The 17,128-nt window shown below is 39.8% G+C and overlaps 1 protein-coding gene across 9 annotated transcripts in view; it reads right to left on the bottom strand.

The window, feature by feature from the left end:
- The window catches only part of PPP1R21 (protein phosphatase 1 regulatory subunit 21), a 37,466-nt gene extending 20,767 nt beyond the window's left edge, over positions 1 to 16,699 (bottom strand). For 3 of the 9 annotated variants that reach the window (XR_012673185.1, XM_075147335.1, XM_075147336.1), the window contains exons 1-9: positions 16,538 to 16,699; positions 13,336 to 13,404; positions 12,758 to 12,904; positions 10,620 to 10,721; positions 9,746 to 9,910; positions 9,587 to 9,645; positions 7,085 to 7,179; positions 4,654 to 4,706; positions 2,309 to 2,458 (exon numbers count right to left, since the gene is read on the bottom strand). Coding sequence is in view for 8 of the 9 variants with exons in the window: in XM_075147335.1 (XP_075003436.1) it covers positions 2,309 to 2,458; positions 4,654 to 4,706; positions 7,085 to 7,179; positions 9,587 to 9,645; positions 9,746 to 9,910; positions 10,620 to 10,721; positions 12,758 to 12,904; positions 13,336 to 13,404; positions 16,538 to 16,597 (900 nt within the window). In the remaining variant the exon portion in view is untranslated. Of the gene's footprint in view, positions 1 to 2,308; positions 2,459 to 4,653; positions 4,707 to 7,084; positions 7,180 to 9,586; positions 9,646 to 9,745; positions 9,911 to 10,619; positions 10,722 to 12,757; positions 12,905 to 13,335; positions 13,405 to 14,135; positions 14,224 to 15,650; positions 16,233 to 16,537 lie in introns of those variants that run through there. The other 6 variants (XM_075147333.1, XM_075147330.1, XM_075147329.1 and 3 more) reach the window with 6 other exon arrangements.
- Positions 16,700 to 17,128: the final 429 nt, after the last annotated feature.

Here is a 17,128-nt window from a genome sequence, read left to right as displayed (position 1 = left end):
AGTACCGTCAGCTTTCAATTTTGATACCACAGTATTACAAAAAGCTTCTTCCACAGATTGACATAGGTAGTCAAAAGTGATCTTGGTTTTTATTTTACCCCACAGAAAGATACCTTCACCTTTGATTATTTATACCACAGTAGTAGCTAAAGATCCAGGCAAACAGGGTACAAGAAATTTTAATTATTTTCTTGTATTATTACAGTGCAGTAACACAGTGTTAACAAGAAAAGAGAGATGCCAAGCTCTCATTCATGCATGCACAAATCTGGATGGAATTAGGGAAAATTCCTAAATCTAAGGAGGAAGAAATAACACATGCAGAACGCTCCTGACTTGTGTTGCAAGAGAGAGGACTGGAGTTATCTGGCACAATGCTGAAGACCCAGCAGAACCCAGCAATCCAATACTTAAAGAGAAAAGGAATACTTGAACCTGAAAAGGAATTGTCCACATCTACTTTGAGTGTTTGGTGGGGAAAATAGCTCGAAAGCGCCAGACAAGACCTGGAGTTGGGGAAAAATAAATCAGTGCAAGTGTGCTAAGCCACTACCTGACACTTGTCTCATTTTCTCTACCACATTGAGGGGAGGTTTTTGAACCACTCAGTGGAGGAGCTAAGATCACACTGAGAACACTTGCCAAGCAAATAGATAAATTAATCAAAAATACAGAAGGCAACAGCAGCTTCGGTGAGTGATAAAAGATGCTTCACCGCTGGAAAGTCACAGCAAAAGCCCTGAGAGGTGGCAGTGCACCAAGGCAATTAGGTCATGAATACACAATGGGGCAGACTACAAAAGACATAATTTTGAAAACAAACAAAGCCTGAACTACTGAATCAGAGTCAATTATCAGAAAAGGAGAATCAAGTTACAGTTCTGATTAAGTTGCATGTTCCAGCTCTGTGAAAGCACTTCTTTGCTGAAAAGCAACGAAGAAGTGTTAACTAGGACATTAAGAAAAAAAATGCGTGAGAAGTGATGTCTAAGAAACCTGATTTTATTCCCCTAGTGTAAACTGCAGTAGTGTCTGTAGAATCCAGTCACCACACTGGGCCACATAAACAACGAGACACAGTTCCTGCCCCAAAGTATTTGGAAGATGACAAAGCCGCATAGTTTTCAAAAGGATATACCGTTTTGAGTATGTTTGGTGGCAGGAGCAAGAAAATGTTGTTCTCAAATTAAGATCTGTGCTGAATCTCTGTAAAAGTGTATTCTTGATTCAAATAGTTGAAACAACTGAGAAGGTAAATAGAGTGGGATTTCTCTAGTGGATAAACACCTCCACAAGCATATTTGTTGCCTGCAAAGAGATTAAAGGAGGTCTTCCCAAGAACAGGGAAGTTTTGTGATAGTTAACATTGCCACTACGTGCATTGCAGCCATTTGATGAATGCCAATCATGTCCCTTTCAGTAGCTTAAGTCCGAGCCCTACAAACTACTAAATTGAAATTATAGTCTCAATCAGAAAATACTGCCATCCAGCAACTTAAACGCACACAGGTCCACTTGCACTATGAAGTCAACAACTCTGATGTTAAAGCAATTTTATTCCAAAGCATACATATATCCATCCCCACAGAAATCCTTGTGCTCGAAGTTCTTTTCATGCTTCATGGCATAGAAAGAGAAAGTCAAAAGATGCAGCTTAACAACTCTGAATGATACTCTCAGAAAAGTCTTCCCACGGAGTTGCACAGAAAGAGACAGGTCAGGTTTCTCACAATGATTTCAACATGCTTTACAGACTTGAAGCTTCAGAACACTTACAGGAAAGGTCTCTACACAAATAGCCCAAAATCAGATTATAAAGTTGGTTTTTGACAAGGGAACAGAGTCCAAGTTCTCTCCTTCATAAGCCTAACTTACATCCCGTTTATTTCACATTACAGTTAAACACTTTAAACACAAGACCTTCTATCTCAACATCTCCCATGCCCCAGTGCATTAACTAAGGCAAGCATCCATTTGGCAGTGCAATATTTGTGTATTTTAAAATAAGTCAGCTGAACTTTTGACAAATGCACTTTAATTTAGCGCTTAAAAAACAAAGTCTTGATTTGACTATCATATTGCTCTTGTAGCAGAGGCACAGGGGAAAAAGATTCTTTACAGCTACACCTTTGCCCACATTCAGAGAATTCACCCAATAGAAAAGACTTCTCGTGCAGGAGAGGCTGCTTCTCAGGAACACGCTCATAGCATTCCGGTAAAGGTGGTAGAAGTTTGCATGACTAAGATTATTCACTCATGAAAGTCTACATAATTGAATATACTCGTAGCTGAAATCTGTAAGCTTTACCTTCTGATTTAACGGTGATATCGTGTCTGTTGCAGAATCAATGGGAAAGATCTGTACCTTCTGCTCAGTGTACGTATGGAAGTTCAAAAGAGCTGTTACAAGTTCTTGAACAAAAGCCAGAGCCTGGCCAGCAAGGTCTCGCAACTTCAGCTGTAAAGACAGTTATAAAATGATTGTATTTGACATATACCTATTTAAATATGAAAAAAAAAAAAACTCTGGTTAGATGCACAAAATTGCTACCAATGATTTCTTTCTTGTTACTAGCTCAGCCTAAAATACATAGCAGCAATTATCTTTAACTTAATTTTTAAAGTTTATGAATAAACCACAATGCCACACAGAAGGGCATGTTTTTCTATGATGACAAAGTACATTTTTATTTCATACAACAGATGATGCTTTGCCTCTGCTGCATTTCTCAAACTACAGGCCACTTAGAGGTTAGTACAATTACAGAAACCATCTTTGAAATTAAAATTTCTGAAGACCAATAGACTAATTGCTGACAACAGCTCAGTTCTTTCAGTGTGGTGATAGTGAGAAATTTGTAACACCTGCTTGTAAGGAAACCTAACTTTAATTCATGAAAACCAATGAGGTTTCCTCCCAGAATAAAAGGTGTCTTCTTCTCTAACCAGTAACACTCAATTATTATTCTCCCACCTGGACAGAACTGAGCTGCTGCTCATGAATAAGGCTGTTCTGTGGCTTTAGTGCAGCAGGAAGGTATCCAAGAAATGAATCCAAAATGGAGCATTCTGAAAAACCAAAGGCAACAGAGAAGAAAACCACACTCTGTTGTGATTTATAGAGGAGAGAATAAGGTTAAAGTGACATTTCAGCCAAGAATGACTTATCCTTCAGAGATGTATTCCTAATGCTTCAATGAAGTCTTAAATCAAGTGAATCCTGATTATGGGTCAGGGATAGTGGTAGTAATTAATGCAGTCATTATACTCAGTTTGTGTATGTTAATTAGGTATGCAAGGAAGGAAAACAGACAATATTACTGTTTTGCTGTCCTTTATACTGCAGCCTGTACTAATACACTAGCATTTTGCCTCCACTGGCAAAGCCAGTCATAAAAATCTTTCCTGGAACATTTTCAAGGCTGCAGATCTTGAAGCATGAGGCTGGCTGACATAGCTAGCAGAAAATAGTAAAGGGAGAAACTCTCCATGCAGTTATTCAGATTTTTCTTAGAATTCAGCAACAGGTTGATTTAAGGCTACTTCCATCACAAAACTGGATAGCAGGTCACCTGTTGTCACAGCAGACACATTAGGAACAAGGTCTCTTTTTATAGGCACTTCTGAAGAAAGGAGAAAGCAGCTATTTGAAATCTTTCTACAGCAGCACCTGAATGCACCAACTTGAAGGTTTGAGACATATCATACAAGCAAAGAGAAAAAACACCAAGTGCCATGGAGCCCATCCTCAGTGGTAGCAAAACAGGAAAATTTTGATTGCATCAAGGTATCTGATTTACTACTGTAAAAAGCCTTAATATATTTAGCTCTTCACAGAAAACTAATGCTCATTTTTGAATACTGAGTAAACCACATTTCCAAGGAAACTGATGAAATTACAGTAATGAACAGAAACGGTTTCTTTTTTTTAAATATTTAAATTAATAAGGGTGATTTGGCTGCAAGTAAGAGGTGTTTTGGCAAGAAGTATCCCATAAAATGTAAATGAACCATGCAGAGTTCTCAAAGATACATGATTTATTTCTTAAAAGGATTATGACTAGTGACAAGTAATATTAACTAATATGGTATTCACGCGTACACACCAACATACAGTTTACGAAAGCAAACATTCTTTGGGGCTGAAGTGATGTGACTGAAGAAGCTCAGTTTGAGGGAAAAGGAATTTAAGATACCAAAACTACCTTTTTTCAACAAGAAGCTTAAGACCTCTGAACTAACATAGTTTTAACCAACTTTAAAAATGAAATGTTCAATTTCTAACTTACTGCAGGTTGGCATAGTAAAAGAATATTTTGTATAACTTTAATAAGAGACTAATATTAAACCTTTTCGCCATTCTTTTTAGAAAGGCATGCCTGAATTAATACCTACAGTGTTCACCAGCCAGTAGTCAGTGGATTAGCTCTAGTGAAGTGAGGTAAGCAGAGAACTTGACTCCTTGACATAAGAATAGTATAGACTACCTTTTGAAAAGCACAGGGGCTCTGTGGACAGAAATTCCCTTGGAATATCATGATAGTAGTAAGATAGCCTATTTTCTGGCATTTCAGGTCACTAAAATGACTGTTTTTATTCAGTATCTGTGTAGAAAGTTGCATCTTTATATATGAAGCCACAAAAAGGGCTTACCTGATATCTTCTGTTGTGTAACGGTACATTCAGAGCATTGTATCGATTAGATCCTACAGGACAAAAATTAAGTTACATGCACTTATTAAATTGTGGTTTTTTAAGAGACATTTATTGGTAAATAGTGATTTTTTTTTAAATATAACATTTCATTGCAGTGATATTACAGTTCATCTAAGTAATATTAACTAAAAAGATACAAACAATTGGCTTCAATAAAGTAGGCTTAAACATCCTCACTTAAGAACTGTTACAGTGACTACGTGGAGAGAAAGCACTTCTATACTTGCCTTAGACTAAGTCAAATTTAACCATCCAAACACCTTGAATTTGATAGGTAAGAGCAGAATCCTCTTGCCCAAAAGAACAGTATTCATCACTAAGAAGAGTGAGAAATCTTTAAAAAAACCTTGAAGAATTCAAGGTGACCTTCAAATTTCAGTTACATTCCAGGGACTGTCAAATAAGATGAATGTATTTTTTAATGGTTTGCATGTTTAAAAAACCTCCTGTATGTGCTTGATTTGTTGATAATTTACAACAAGATGTACTCTCCAGATATTTCAGCATCTGTTCCAGTTACAGAGCAACTAGAATGATTATACAATTACAAGCAGGCACGATTTTTAAAGAGGAAGAGGGATATTTGTACCTAGAGAACAGCTTAAAGTCTTACAGATTTAAAAGGAATCACATCCATCCTCAATTAAATGGAATAATAACCACTTTAGTTTAAAATTTGCACACAAAGGAAATTTACAGCTTCTTATTCCTTTTGTATCATTCACATTTAGGCAATTAACACATAGGAAGAGGTAGTTGTATTCAGAACAAAAAACTCTGTCCAAAATTACCAAATTCTACTCGAAAGTAAATGCTTCAGAAAACTTTTTTGTTATCTTCCTGCTCTCGAAATCATGCTTAGCAGCAAACAAGTCATTTGATTGTTACTGAAACTGAAGCCAGCTGCTAGTTACACTTACAACCAACTACAGAGCCTATAGCAAGACAGTTGGAATCCATAGCAGACAAACATTTCCTGACTTTCTCTCATTCTTTTGTCACTAAAGATCTGTCCACTATTTGCAATGTTTTCTACACAAGTAAAAGCATTATGCTATGGCAGCTGAGTGAGCAGATAAACAAATTATTTGCATCAAAGTTCTCACTACAGTGATAACCACCTGTAAAAGAAAAAATCAGCTAAAGCAGCCAGAGAAGTAGAAATAAGCAGCAGATGCCAGGCAAAGTGATCTTTGTGAGAAAAAGAAGTGAAAAGGGTATCAACTCAAGGCACCAACACCTAAGCATAACCAACACCTAAGCATAACATGCTGTATGAGAGTCAACATTTCCTGAAGAGAAGATGATCTGGTGTTTCTAAGGCAAGACTCACTGGATTGCCAACCCAGTGAAGAATTTGGAAGGCTCACCCCTGCAGCACCCCACCAGATCAGCTTTTAGAGAACCTAAGGCTATTCAAAACATTGTCATCAAGTTTTGAACTGAATGAAAAATACAAAATCTACCAATAAAAACCTACCAGAAATTCAACAGCCTGTTTTCACTTCTCTGCTCCTTCTCCACTACTTTCAGCTTTTTCACTGTTCTAGGTCCTCTAGTCTCACTGCCAGAAGATTACAGACTGCTGCCTGCCCAAGTACAACCTCGTGTTCAAGCTATTTACAAAAGCACCCAGTACACAGCACTGATCTGGCACATACTAACCGATTCTTGCACCAAAGCAATGCAAAGGCTGAGCACTCCTAACTTCATGGCATCCTCTGCACTTCAGTTTATCTAGTAGCAGTTGGAAAGGAAACATAAAAAAAGGTTGCTTCATGTGAAAGTCCATAGATTCAAAGGGTTTTTTTCCCTGAAAAGATGAACGAGTCTGAGACAAACCACAGATAAGAACTAAGCTGGGTGTTCTCTGATCAGACATGAGACACACTGACAGACTTCCCACTAAGTGTGGACCATTATTGAGGCAATGCCTCATTAAGTCAACATCTCTGCAGCCACTAGTTTATCCCCATCTTAACTCACTGTAACTCTTAAATATACCCTGCCAAAAATAATATTCTCTGAGATGAGTAACTAAAGAAATCTTTGTGGAGAAACCAGTAAATTGACAGTGTTCCTTCATCTTTTACAACATTCTGTCAACACTAAGCAAGACAAGTGGCAAATTACTCAAAAGCCTTCAAAATTTTTAATTTTCATTAGATATAGATATATAAACTTGATATTTTAAGATCACTAAACAAGTCTATGACTAGTATCATGAATACTTATTAACAATTACCTCCAAGCGGCTGTTCAGATGTCCAACATTTCTTCCAGCTAATACATTTTAATTCATAAGGAGTACTTCCTCCAGATGGATACCCAAAATTAAACAAGAAACCCAGACCAAGGCAATACGTACTTGTATCATTAAAAGGTACTTTTTCGTTGATTATGCATAGAGATTCTTCCAATCTACTGCCCAAAGCTGCTTGAAGATTCTTTAACTGTTGCTGGCTAAATAACAAAAAGACAAACAAAACCACACACATACATTGTAAACCTTCAAATTTTAAATCTGTATCACCAACATCATAGCTCACCATAAGCATCCCTTGAGTGTACAGGTATCTGTCTCTTTCTAGAAGTTAGATAGAAATAAGACAGCAGGAATAATTTTTCCTCTTTTATGTCATATTTAATATATGACATTGTATTTTAATCCCTAACAAATGCAATGAAAGATGCAATAAGTTGTTGGAAATCCCAAGTTCCGTTCTTGAGAAGCTCATCTTACTTCAGACTTAACCTTTACATTATTTTCCAATTCTGCAATTACTGTATAAGCTATATGAAGGTGTTCTTTTCTACTGGAATTGGAATGGGAATGCAAAAGGGCCTTTAAATTAGTTACTATATATCTGATCTGCTATTCCAGTATGCAAATAGTGAGTTGTCGATAAGTCAGTTAACTATGTCACATCACTATTAGAAATACCTCGCAAGCTTTTCAAAGCCCCATATTTAAACACTGCTATGATACAGCCCATTCCCACAAGACTTGGCAATTATGTTTCTGATGCATTCTCAAGTGATTTTTCTCTAGATCTGCTTCACTTGCATTTGATTGTGTATACAGATGTGAACGTAAGCCATTAAGATTATTAATATCATTAGTATAGATTCTTGAGATGAACAGTAACATATTCCAGCATTATATACATATGTCAAAAATTACTGCATATTGATTCAGACCAAATTCCACACCTTACCCAACTTAGGCCACCAAATTCTTCACTGTTTTGCTTCCTGTTTGACATCTAGAACTCCTGCACATATAGTGGAGGGTGGGGGGAAGGTGTCAAAGTGACAGTTTTTTCCTTTTTTACAAAAACAATTGACGTGGAAATTTATCAGGACCAACAAGGAAAAAGGATCCAAAATAGACAAGCAAGATATGAAGAAACTGGCCAATAAGTAGCTCATGCACATTAACAAACATTTTTCTTGAAGAGCAGCTCCAAAGTTGCATAGAAACTGTACAGCATGAACCGCAGTAGCATTGGGCATGATAGAAAATAAACTCAAAGACAAACTGCGAAAGTACAGATGTTTCCTTTTTGTACTATAAAGGAATGGCAAACAAGTACTTTGATATGTTTTGTTGTATATTCTGCCCTTTAATTTTCAAGGCATGCAGGCTGTCAAGTCTTGTATCCCCTGGCTTTCCTGAATAAAGCGTGGGTGTCAGAGGCAAATGGATCCCTTCCCCTGAAAGAGCGGGGAAAACAGAAGAGCAGTACTCTCAAAGACATCTTCTGTCGTATCTTCATTAGATACCAATTTCAGTGTTTAAAATAAAGAAGTGTCAGGCTTTATTATTTTTAAAAAGCCTCCCTTCTTAAATGGTAGGGACAATTTCTGACAATGACATTAATTACCCAGTCATCATAGAATGTGACAGACAAGCTCTGAACTGAATAGTAGCAGATGAAGACTACACTGTTTTTCAAACACCACAAAAAAGCAAAGAGCAGCAAAACACAGCTTTCATCCTCTTTTGCAAGTCATTTTAGTGAAACCCTGACTTGTATTAGAGAAGAGTTATTGGAATTCAAGTATCTTCGCACCTATCAAAATAATTAAAATACATACTTCGAGGTTACCATTTGAAAGAAAGAACTCTTCATCTGATCATTCACTATGCATTTTATCCATTACATTAAAGATCAATACTGCACATATATCTTTAAAAAAGGCATCTTAATAATAAACTTCAGAGAAGCGCACCCTAATTTGATTTAGGCCCACAGTCCTCAACTTCTTCCCATTTTCTACAACTTGTCTTCAACACAATTAAGGTATTCCAAAACTAACAATCCTTCAACAAAAACTTTCAAATATTCTAGCTGAGCATGTTATACCTGAAGCAAAAGCTTCAAGTTCAAGAAGATTTTGGGGTGGAGGAGGATTTTTGAAAATCTTTTCAGTCTGCTGTCTCAGCATACCTTACCGAAGCTTTGTTTTTAGAAGCAGTTTGTAAAAACTCACCTATCTTTGTTTCATACAAGTTCAGTAGTTTTTTTACTTTTCATAGCATTCCATTGCAAATAAATTCTTCAAGCTTTCATCAACTTCACAGCTACTTAAGTAGCTTGGCAACAAAACTGCTCTTACTGAAAGCTAAATCTGTTGAATTGATTACATACTCAGCAGAAGGAGAAGGGGTCTGACGTGCACAGTCTTGATATTAATACGCTGTTGCCCAGTATTTTGAGTTTTATCAAAGTCTTTTTTTTTTCTTTTTTTTCTTTTCCCCTCCCTTTTTTTTTAAGCTATTATTCTCTAAAAATAATCCAGTTAATCTTTTACAGCAGTTATTTCTTTAAATCAATATTTAATTATATTAAATAAAAACACTTACCATTCTTCGGTTCGAAGCCTACAGTCCTTAGCTTCTCTTTCTAGTGTCTGAGACTTGATCTTTATGCAAGAAGATAATCTCACAATGTAAGTACTGACACAGCAAGACATTTCATTTAAAAACTTTTCAAACTTGCAAGTAAGAGAAAAAACTCCTTACTTCTAATTTGGCTTTATCATTCTGCAGCTTTTCTATGGTATCTGTGTATTTCCTCGTTAAGCTGTCCACCACAGCTTGATGCTGGGCAGCGTCAGTTTCCAAAACCTCCAGTCTAGTTCTTAGTTCCGCTTCTAAATGTTTGTGCTGCTCATCTGCTTCAAAGAACTAAAAGAAGAAAAGCAGAGCTCATATGAAAGCTTCATTTTACTATGGAATCTAGTTCTATGAGTTACACCAACTTAATAAGCCAGTCCAGGTTAATAACAAGTACTAGCAGACAAATAGAAATTTTATGATGATATTTACAAAGAAAAGATTCAGCAACAAAGTACTTTGTGTTTATTAAAGTTTTGTAGTACCAAGCATTCCTTAAACATATTGCCGATTAATAGTAGACACCTGAAAAATTAAACTTGAGCCAAACGGTTTTTCTCAAGTTTTCTAAACCAAAGTGAAATGCATTCCATTTCGGTAAAGTAATTCCTGACTTAATTATGGCAACTTGCAGAAAGTATTTTAAGCTTTAAGGCAATTCTGAAACAGTTAGTGAACTAAAAAGAAGTTTCCACCCAGTACCAACTATATGGCTATTTTCAGTAGAGTAGCTCAGTGTCACCAAAAGTTAAAAATCTAAATGAGAAAACACGTATTATGTCGGTTATTCCACATACTGGCTTAAGAATCCGAAGTCAAAATACTTTCTTCTTTGCCCAGTGAACATCTTTATAAACAAGCTACGCGATCTAATCTACCGTTTTGCATACAACTACGCTTCTAAACCCACTAGTTTTCAGATGGCATTTTATTTTCTCTGTCTTTGTTCGTGTGACCAGTTTTCTGAACTAGAAAGAAAGGCTAAAAAAGTTTCACTCACAAGTATATGTAATCGTTCATTCTCTTCTATCTTCTTCTGAAGATCTTCACTGAAGACACTTTTCTGCTCTTGACTCAACTGAGATGAGGATTCTGCACTTTTCTAAAAGAACGAAAATGCATTTATTATCTCCAAGTTTCTGGGGTTATCCCAAAGCCCATCCCCAAGTATATGAAAACACTTCCCATCGCTAATTCTCAATAGAGGCACATGAGTATATATATCTTACTTACATTGACTAATATATCAAAAGGTACACATATCACACACAGCATGAGCCTAAAAGCAGCACTTTTTCCTTCACACCATTGTTACTGTATAGTGGTAGAATGCTAACTCAATAAGGACTCAGGAAAGCCTCTACGCAGGCGTCACATTCACACACACGAAATTGCTTGTATGGGCAGGTGCCCATTTGACATCATTTGAACCTTGCATGATTCCACGCAGTCAGTGATATGAAACCCTATGCACACAGGCTTATTTGGTTTGGTAGCTGTGTGTAAGGCACATCTGCCCCCACCAAGTGTCCAGATGTAAGCTGGTCTGGTCTCAGCAGGGACCAGGAACAATCACTGAAAGTGCACTATCCCACGTCAGGCTGTAGCACAAGGTGGCACTGGAAAACACAGGGTCTTCACTGTCCACCAACTACCCTGACAATACAGACATTTCTCTGCCAACTGTTGCCTCATTTTTCACCCATTTCGTCCAAAAGACTCAGAGACCACCAGTGAATCCCACACTGCTTCTCTGCTCTACCACACTGCTGAACAAAGGTAGTACCATCACCCAAAAAAAGGGAGACTGTTTACATTTAAACTTAACACCGAACTTCAAGTGCTCGGGACAGCTAGGACAGCTAAGCCACCTCTGCACTTGATGTCAGCCTATGACCTACAACACCTGAGACATGGTCATACGTTCTCCTCCTTCTAAAAGGACTGCAGTCTGACACAGATCATCTATCCAAAGCTTAATCTAAGTAATTTTAGATGTGATTTACATGGTCTCCCAATGGCCAGTCTCTGAAGTAAGGGCGACATGGAATTTAGTGGGGGTGTGGTCAACACAATGTACATACTCAGTGAGGCCCTATAGGTAAAACTAAAGGAAACATATTTGAAAGGTAGTACAAACACTTCTTAAACAAAAGAAATACATAACTGTGCATTCTGACAGCTGAACAGGAAGGAAAGTCAGTGGCAATGGTTTGCCAAGCTACTCAAGCCAGGCTGAGGTCCTTCAAAATTTGGAAACATGTCTAGTGAAGCGGTACTAAGTCAGAGGTACTATGCTTGTCAAGGAACTGGACAGCAAAAAAATGCACGAGTTTAGGGAAAAAGTAAGGAAGATGATCATATCACTAATCAGTTGAATGATTTCTTTAATGTCAGTCTTGATAGCTACAGCATTTTGGGAACTAACCAAAAAGAAAAGATGACAGTAATTAAGAGGGGTTTCCTCATAAGAGGAAGATAGCAAAGGATGCTTGAGAATTATTTAAGTCCAGATACACCACCCCTGGAATTCTGATGTTACCTACAGAAGACATGGCTGGTCTTAAGACAGAAGATGGTATAACCAGGTTTAATCAGCAAGCATTTTGGCAAAGAAAGACCGCAGTACTGAAATTATTCTGTCATTTTGAAACAACATAAGGAATACTAACTAAAAATTTAGATTTCAAAGCATTTGACAAGATTCTTGTAAGAGCTGACTAGAAAAGCTGCAATCATAGGCTGAAGAGTTAACCATCAACATCAAAATTACAAAGCAAGGAGGTGGGGATAGGAAATCAGGGGTGATCAGTTTTCTTCATAGCAGCAGATTAATCACAGAGCTCCAAGATCTTTCCCAGCTATTTGAACACTTAATAAATATCTGGAAAGGGAGATAGCAATTCAGTATCAGCTAGCTGACGCACTCGAAAGAAGAGTACAGAACTACTTATGTATTGTATGTATCAATATCTGTTTTATGAGTATCTTCACTAACATCAGTTAATAACACAAGTTCTGACAAAACATTCCACTTAACCCTTGATACAAAGCAACTACTGCTAGAAATCAGGATAAGACATTGACAGGTGAGGAGCAGACATCTGCTAAGCAAGTTTTTTTGCCTTTAGCACATACCTTGTTCTTCTTGCCCCTAGCTTCACTTAATGCAAGTTCATCTTGAAGTAACTCCACTCGCTTGGCAAGTTGCTGATTTCGAAAGGTCAAGCTGTCCATTTCTTGTTGCAGTTTTCTCAGTGATTGATCCTTCATCTTCAGTTGCTCCTGAATGACCAAAAAGTTTAATTTTAAAACTTCCACACTTACTTTCACACATGCTTTTAGTAAGTAGTATCACATTAAAAAAAGAACACATTAAAAAATTGCTTTCTTCACTATTTGAACACTGAAGAGGCAAAAAGTATTGCTTTTAAACTAAAAAACAGATTTCACTTCCTTGAGCTGCCCACAGATCACACTCAAGTACTTCATTCTATAAGTTAATCATCAAGAAGCAACCTTCCACTTTTACAAAGTCAGCACCTACAGAGAACAATGAAGACTCGTTGCAGAACAGAAATTCTTTTGCTAAATCAAGTTCCTTCTTTATTCTTTAATCACAATACTTTGAGTAAAAGGTATTCCCATTTACCCTTCCCATTTACCTACTTTGTCACAGCTTAATACATCTGACATGACCAGTTTTTAGAGATTACCTTCAGAGAAGCAGAGTTTGCTTGCTCATCTACAACCCCTTTTTTCAGTACTTGATTCTGAGCTCGAAGCTGAAAAATAAGAGATGCCAATAACTATGCAAGACAAAGGAATAAATAAAAGCCATTCATTAGAATGTGCATAAAGCATATGCTCTCATGAGAGCACCAGATGTACATGCTTTTTAAAGTATTCTGTTCAGGTAGATAGTAGTGGTATCAGGTTGGAAAAAGTATCCAGTTCATACCCTGAATTGCCAAGAAACAAGAAGTTACTTCATCATGTGAGTATTTTGTTCAAATAGAACATAATTCTTACTCAATAAATATCTTGGAAGATTAGCTACTTAAATATAGTTAAAGTTTGAAGAACAGTGAACAAATATGGAAAAGTTGCAACTTCTTCCTTGACTAATCAAGTTCTTGCTCATATTCAGTGCTATTTTTGTCTCTCCCCTCTTCTCCCCAAAACAATTCATGACCGGTTCTGGAACATAAGCAGGGCTCACAGTAAGTCAAAATCTGTATCAATTCAAGAAGAGCTTAACCATACTCTAATGCAAAAATACTTATTACTGGTAGCAGCAGAAGATCCAGAGAGAACAGCTTGACAAACACTTCAAGAAATGCATAAAAAGCATAGAAGAAAAAGCCCTCTTTTATATAAGACTTATTTATATAGTCTTACTTATATAGTTCACAAATCTGAGCTAAAATCACTGCAGTGAAAAGTGATGCTCAAGAAATCTATTTCCCAGTTACTTCACAGAGTACCTCTACCCTGCAGCAATGAGGATACCGACAGTTCCATCTTCCAATTCCTTGATAATTGCTTGAATCCTGGTTTCTTCAATGGCAGTTTGTATTCATTTGACATGTTTGAGTCCAGCTGTTGCAGATATAAATTAAAAGGGTTTGTATAGCATTTGGGAATACCTCTGGCAGATGCATAAAAGGCAAGATTCAATGTAAAACAGCAATGGCTAATCTTTTCAGTCTGATGACTGAATAGATTTGAAAGATCAAAAGTCAGCTGACATTGCTAAGCACAGGCTTTTGCCCTGCAGTATTCCCACTGTGCTGCTCAGGCATCACAAAGGCAAGAGAAGAAACTTGCAAGAGTGCCACAGAAAGACTTCCAAGCACAGGGGTTCCCTAGCAAGAAAAAGCAGTGCAGTAGTTTTCTACGCCTTTTTTCTTCCACAGGAATGCAGGAACAAATGTCAGGTGCAGTGAATGAACTAGCTCAATCGTGTTGCATTAAGATATCCAAGCTGAAGTGTGATCCACCAAAGGCTGTCACAAGTTCAAAGAGCCTTTTGACTACTACTTCCATCAGAGTTGTGAGAGAGAGCCAGAAGCTGCAACTGCAGTGGAAGAAGAAACTCTGAAAATGCACATCCTTCTTCTGGACTGCTCAGTGAACAGAGAGGGAAGGCAATTCTTTGGCAAGTAATTCCCTTGGCATCCCACCCCTCCAGTCTATCAAGCTCTTGTCTACCTCTCTCCTTGGCTTCCACAACACAATTAAGCAAACAGGGAAATAGCTTCCCAGGGCTACTCTCCATTTCCACCTGCACACAATAAACAGCCAACTGAACAACTGATCATTTGCACAAAGAGGAGAGTTATCTGCAAAGGGGATCCCACAATGCCCCGGCGTTGTTGCACAAGAAGTGGGATGAGACCAAAAAATAGTTCCCACAAAGAACCAATGAAATTTCACAGGCTGAAAGTTGCAAGATGAAGTTAAATGAAAGCTTTTGGACACCACGATACTAAAGGAAAGAGGATAGAGCAGCTGGAACTTTCAGAAGCTATAATCAAAAGTCCACATTTCAAAGTTTCATTCGGGAATCAAGCAGCAAAGTCACTCAATTTCCTTACCCTGATCCATTTTTAATTTCCAAAGTACAGCAGAGCCACTGTAGAAAGCAATAAGAAAGATGAACTCTGTGACCTATAAAGCCCCAAAGTGAATTCAGTTTTCTTAAAATGATTTTGTGGAAGCAGTAAAAAAAATAAATATCTGAACAATTTAGATTCTGTACAGGTTTTTAATTGCAGTCCCAAGGAGAACAGTATTTAAAAAATGCATTGTTCTGTAATCTAGGGAAAGATGTCGAATACAGTCAAGTGCCTTGTGCCAAACACTTTGATGCTGGCTACACAAAAACCAAGTGCTGGCTTTCTTTCCCACAGCCGTTGAAGAACTATGCTATTCAAGACCAACGGTCTCCTCTTCCTTTTAGTGGAGAAAAAAGAATGAAGAGTTCCGTATTAAGTAAGGCACACATTTAAGAAATCATCTCAAGCACCTTGGACAGGAAAGGCATTCTCTGCTATGGGCCAGAAGTCTTTGCAAATACTCCGTTAAACAGCACCAGAAACGGGAAGCAAAGTCACCTAGGGCAGCTGCAGAAGAATGGGAACAGACATGAGGCAAGAGTGGAATCAAGTATCCTCACTTCCAAGCCACTGCAACACCACTGCAAGCACTACTAAGACCACTGAACTTCCACATCCACCAGTCAAAGCAAACTCAGAGTCTACGGGTAAGATACAAGATCGAGACCTCAAAGAATGTTCACACCCAAAAAGATAACTAAGCCTCATGCCTGACTGGGAAGTGGAGAAGCAAGGGAAAGCACTGCTAGTTTCACTTCCCTGGTGTAGCTGAACCCATTATTTGTCCTACTGGATGCTCTGCAGACAAGACCGCTTTGCTCCTCGCATCGGCTTGCCCAGCCAGCACTCGGCCATTCGGTATTCCCTCGGCACCTGCAAACTCCTCCCCTGCCTCCCAAGTTTGCCTTCACCTCATCCTCAAGAAGAGGCAACCCTTGGGCCCCAAACACTTCATGCTGCCACAAAAATCAGCTCAGCCCCCCGCTGCGGCTAGAGCACAGCGCCGAAGGTAGCCAAGCCGGGCGGGAGAGCTCAGGGCCCCGCCGCCCCACGGCGGCACCGGGGCAGAGCAGCCGGCTCCCCCGGGCAGGGCAGGGCAGGGCAGGGCAGGCTGAGCGAAGGCACGGGCAGCCCCGCGGGCCAAGCGGCGAAGGCCCCCTCCCCTCAGGGAGGCGGCCGTTAGGCGCGTAACGGCCGGCAGCCCGCGCGCAGGGAGCGGCTGGAGGGGGGCGGCACCGGCAAGGGGACGGCGGCCGCCGTTCGCGGGGCATCGGGGACGGGCTCTGGCGCCTGATACCTTGGAGTACTCCTGAGCCAGCTTCTGGTACTTCCCCTGCAGCTCCGCGGCGGCCGCCATCCCCCCGCCGCCGGCTTGGCTCGGCGCTAACGCAGCCGCCGGCTCCGCACGCCCGCGAAAGGAAGACGCACTTCCGGGTTCAGGCGGCGGGAGCGCGATGACGTCACCACACCGCCCCACACGCCGAGGGGAGGGAGGGCGGAGCTTAAGTCGCCGGCGCCACCATCTTGACGCAACTTCCAAGATGGCGGCACGGAGGAGGGCGGGGCCGCAAAGTGGGGTGGGATGGGCTGGGCCACGTGACGGCAGTGAGGCGATCACAGCCGCCTCTGTTGCCATAGTAACAGCCGCCGGGCCCTGCGCGGCCTCGAGGCTACGGAGCCCCACCCAGCCCAAAAAGCATCGGCCGCGCGCGGGGCGGGGCTGGGCGGGGTGGGGAGGCTGCGGGCGGGGGTGTCATGTCGGCGGATCGCGACGCGGGCAGCGGCGGGCGGTGCCCGGGCACCGTTCCCTGCCTGGGCAGAGTGCCGGGGCCCGTCCCGCGGCTCCCCGCCCGAGGCAGGGTTGTCGCTAGGGGGAGCCCAGGGCCCG

Source organism: Calonectris borealis, chromosome 3 (genome assembly GCF_964195595.1).
Source record: "Calonectris borealis chromosome 3, bCalBor7.hap1.2, whole genome shotgun sequence".
Taxonomy (NCBI): domain Eukaryota; kingdom Metazoa; phylum Chordata; class Aves; order Procellariiformes; family Procellariidae; genus Calonectris; species Calonectris borealis.
The sequence above is the reverse complement of the archived record's forward strand: the minus strand, read 5'-3'. Positions and strand labels throughout refer to the sequence as shown.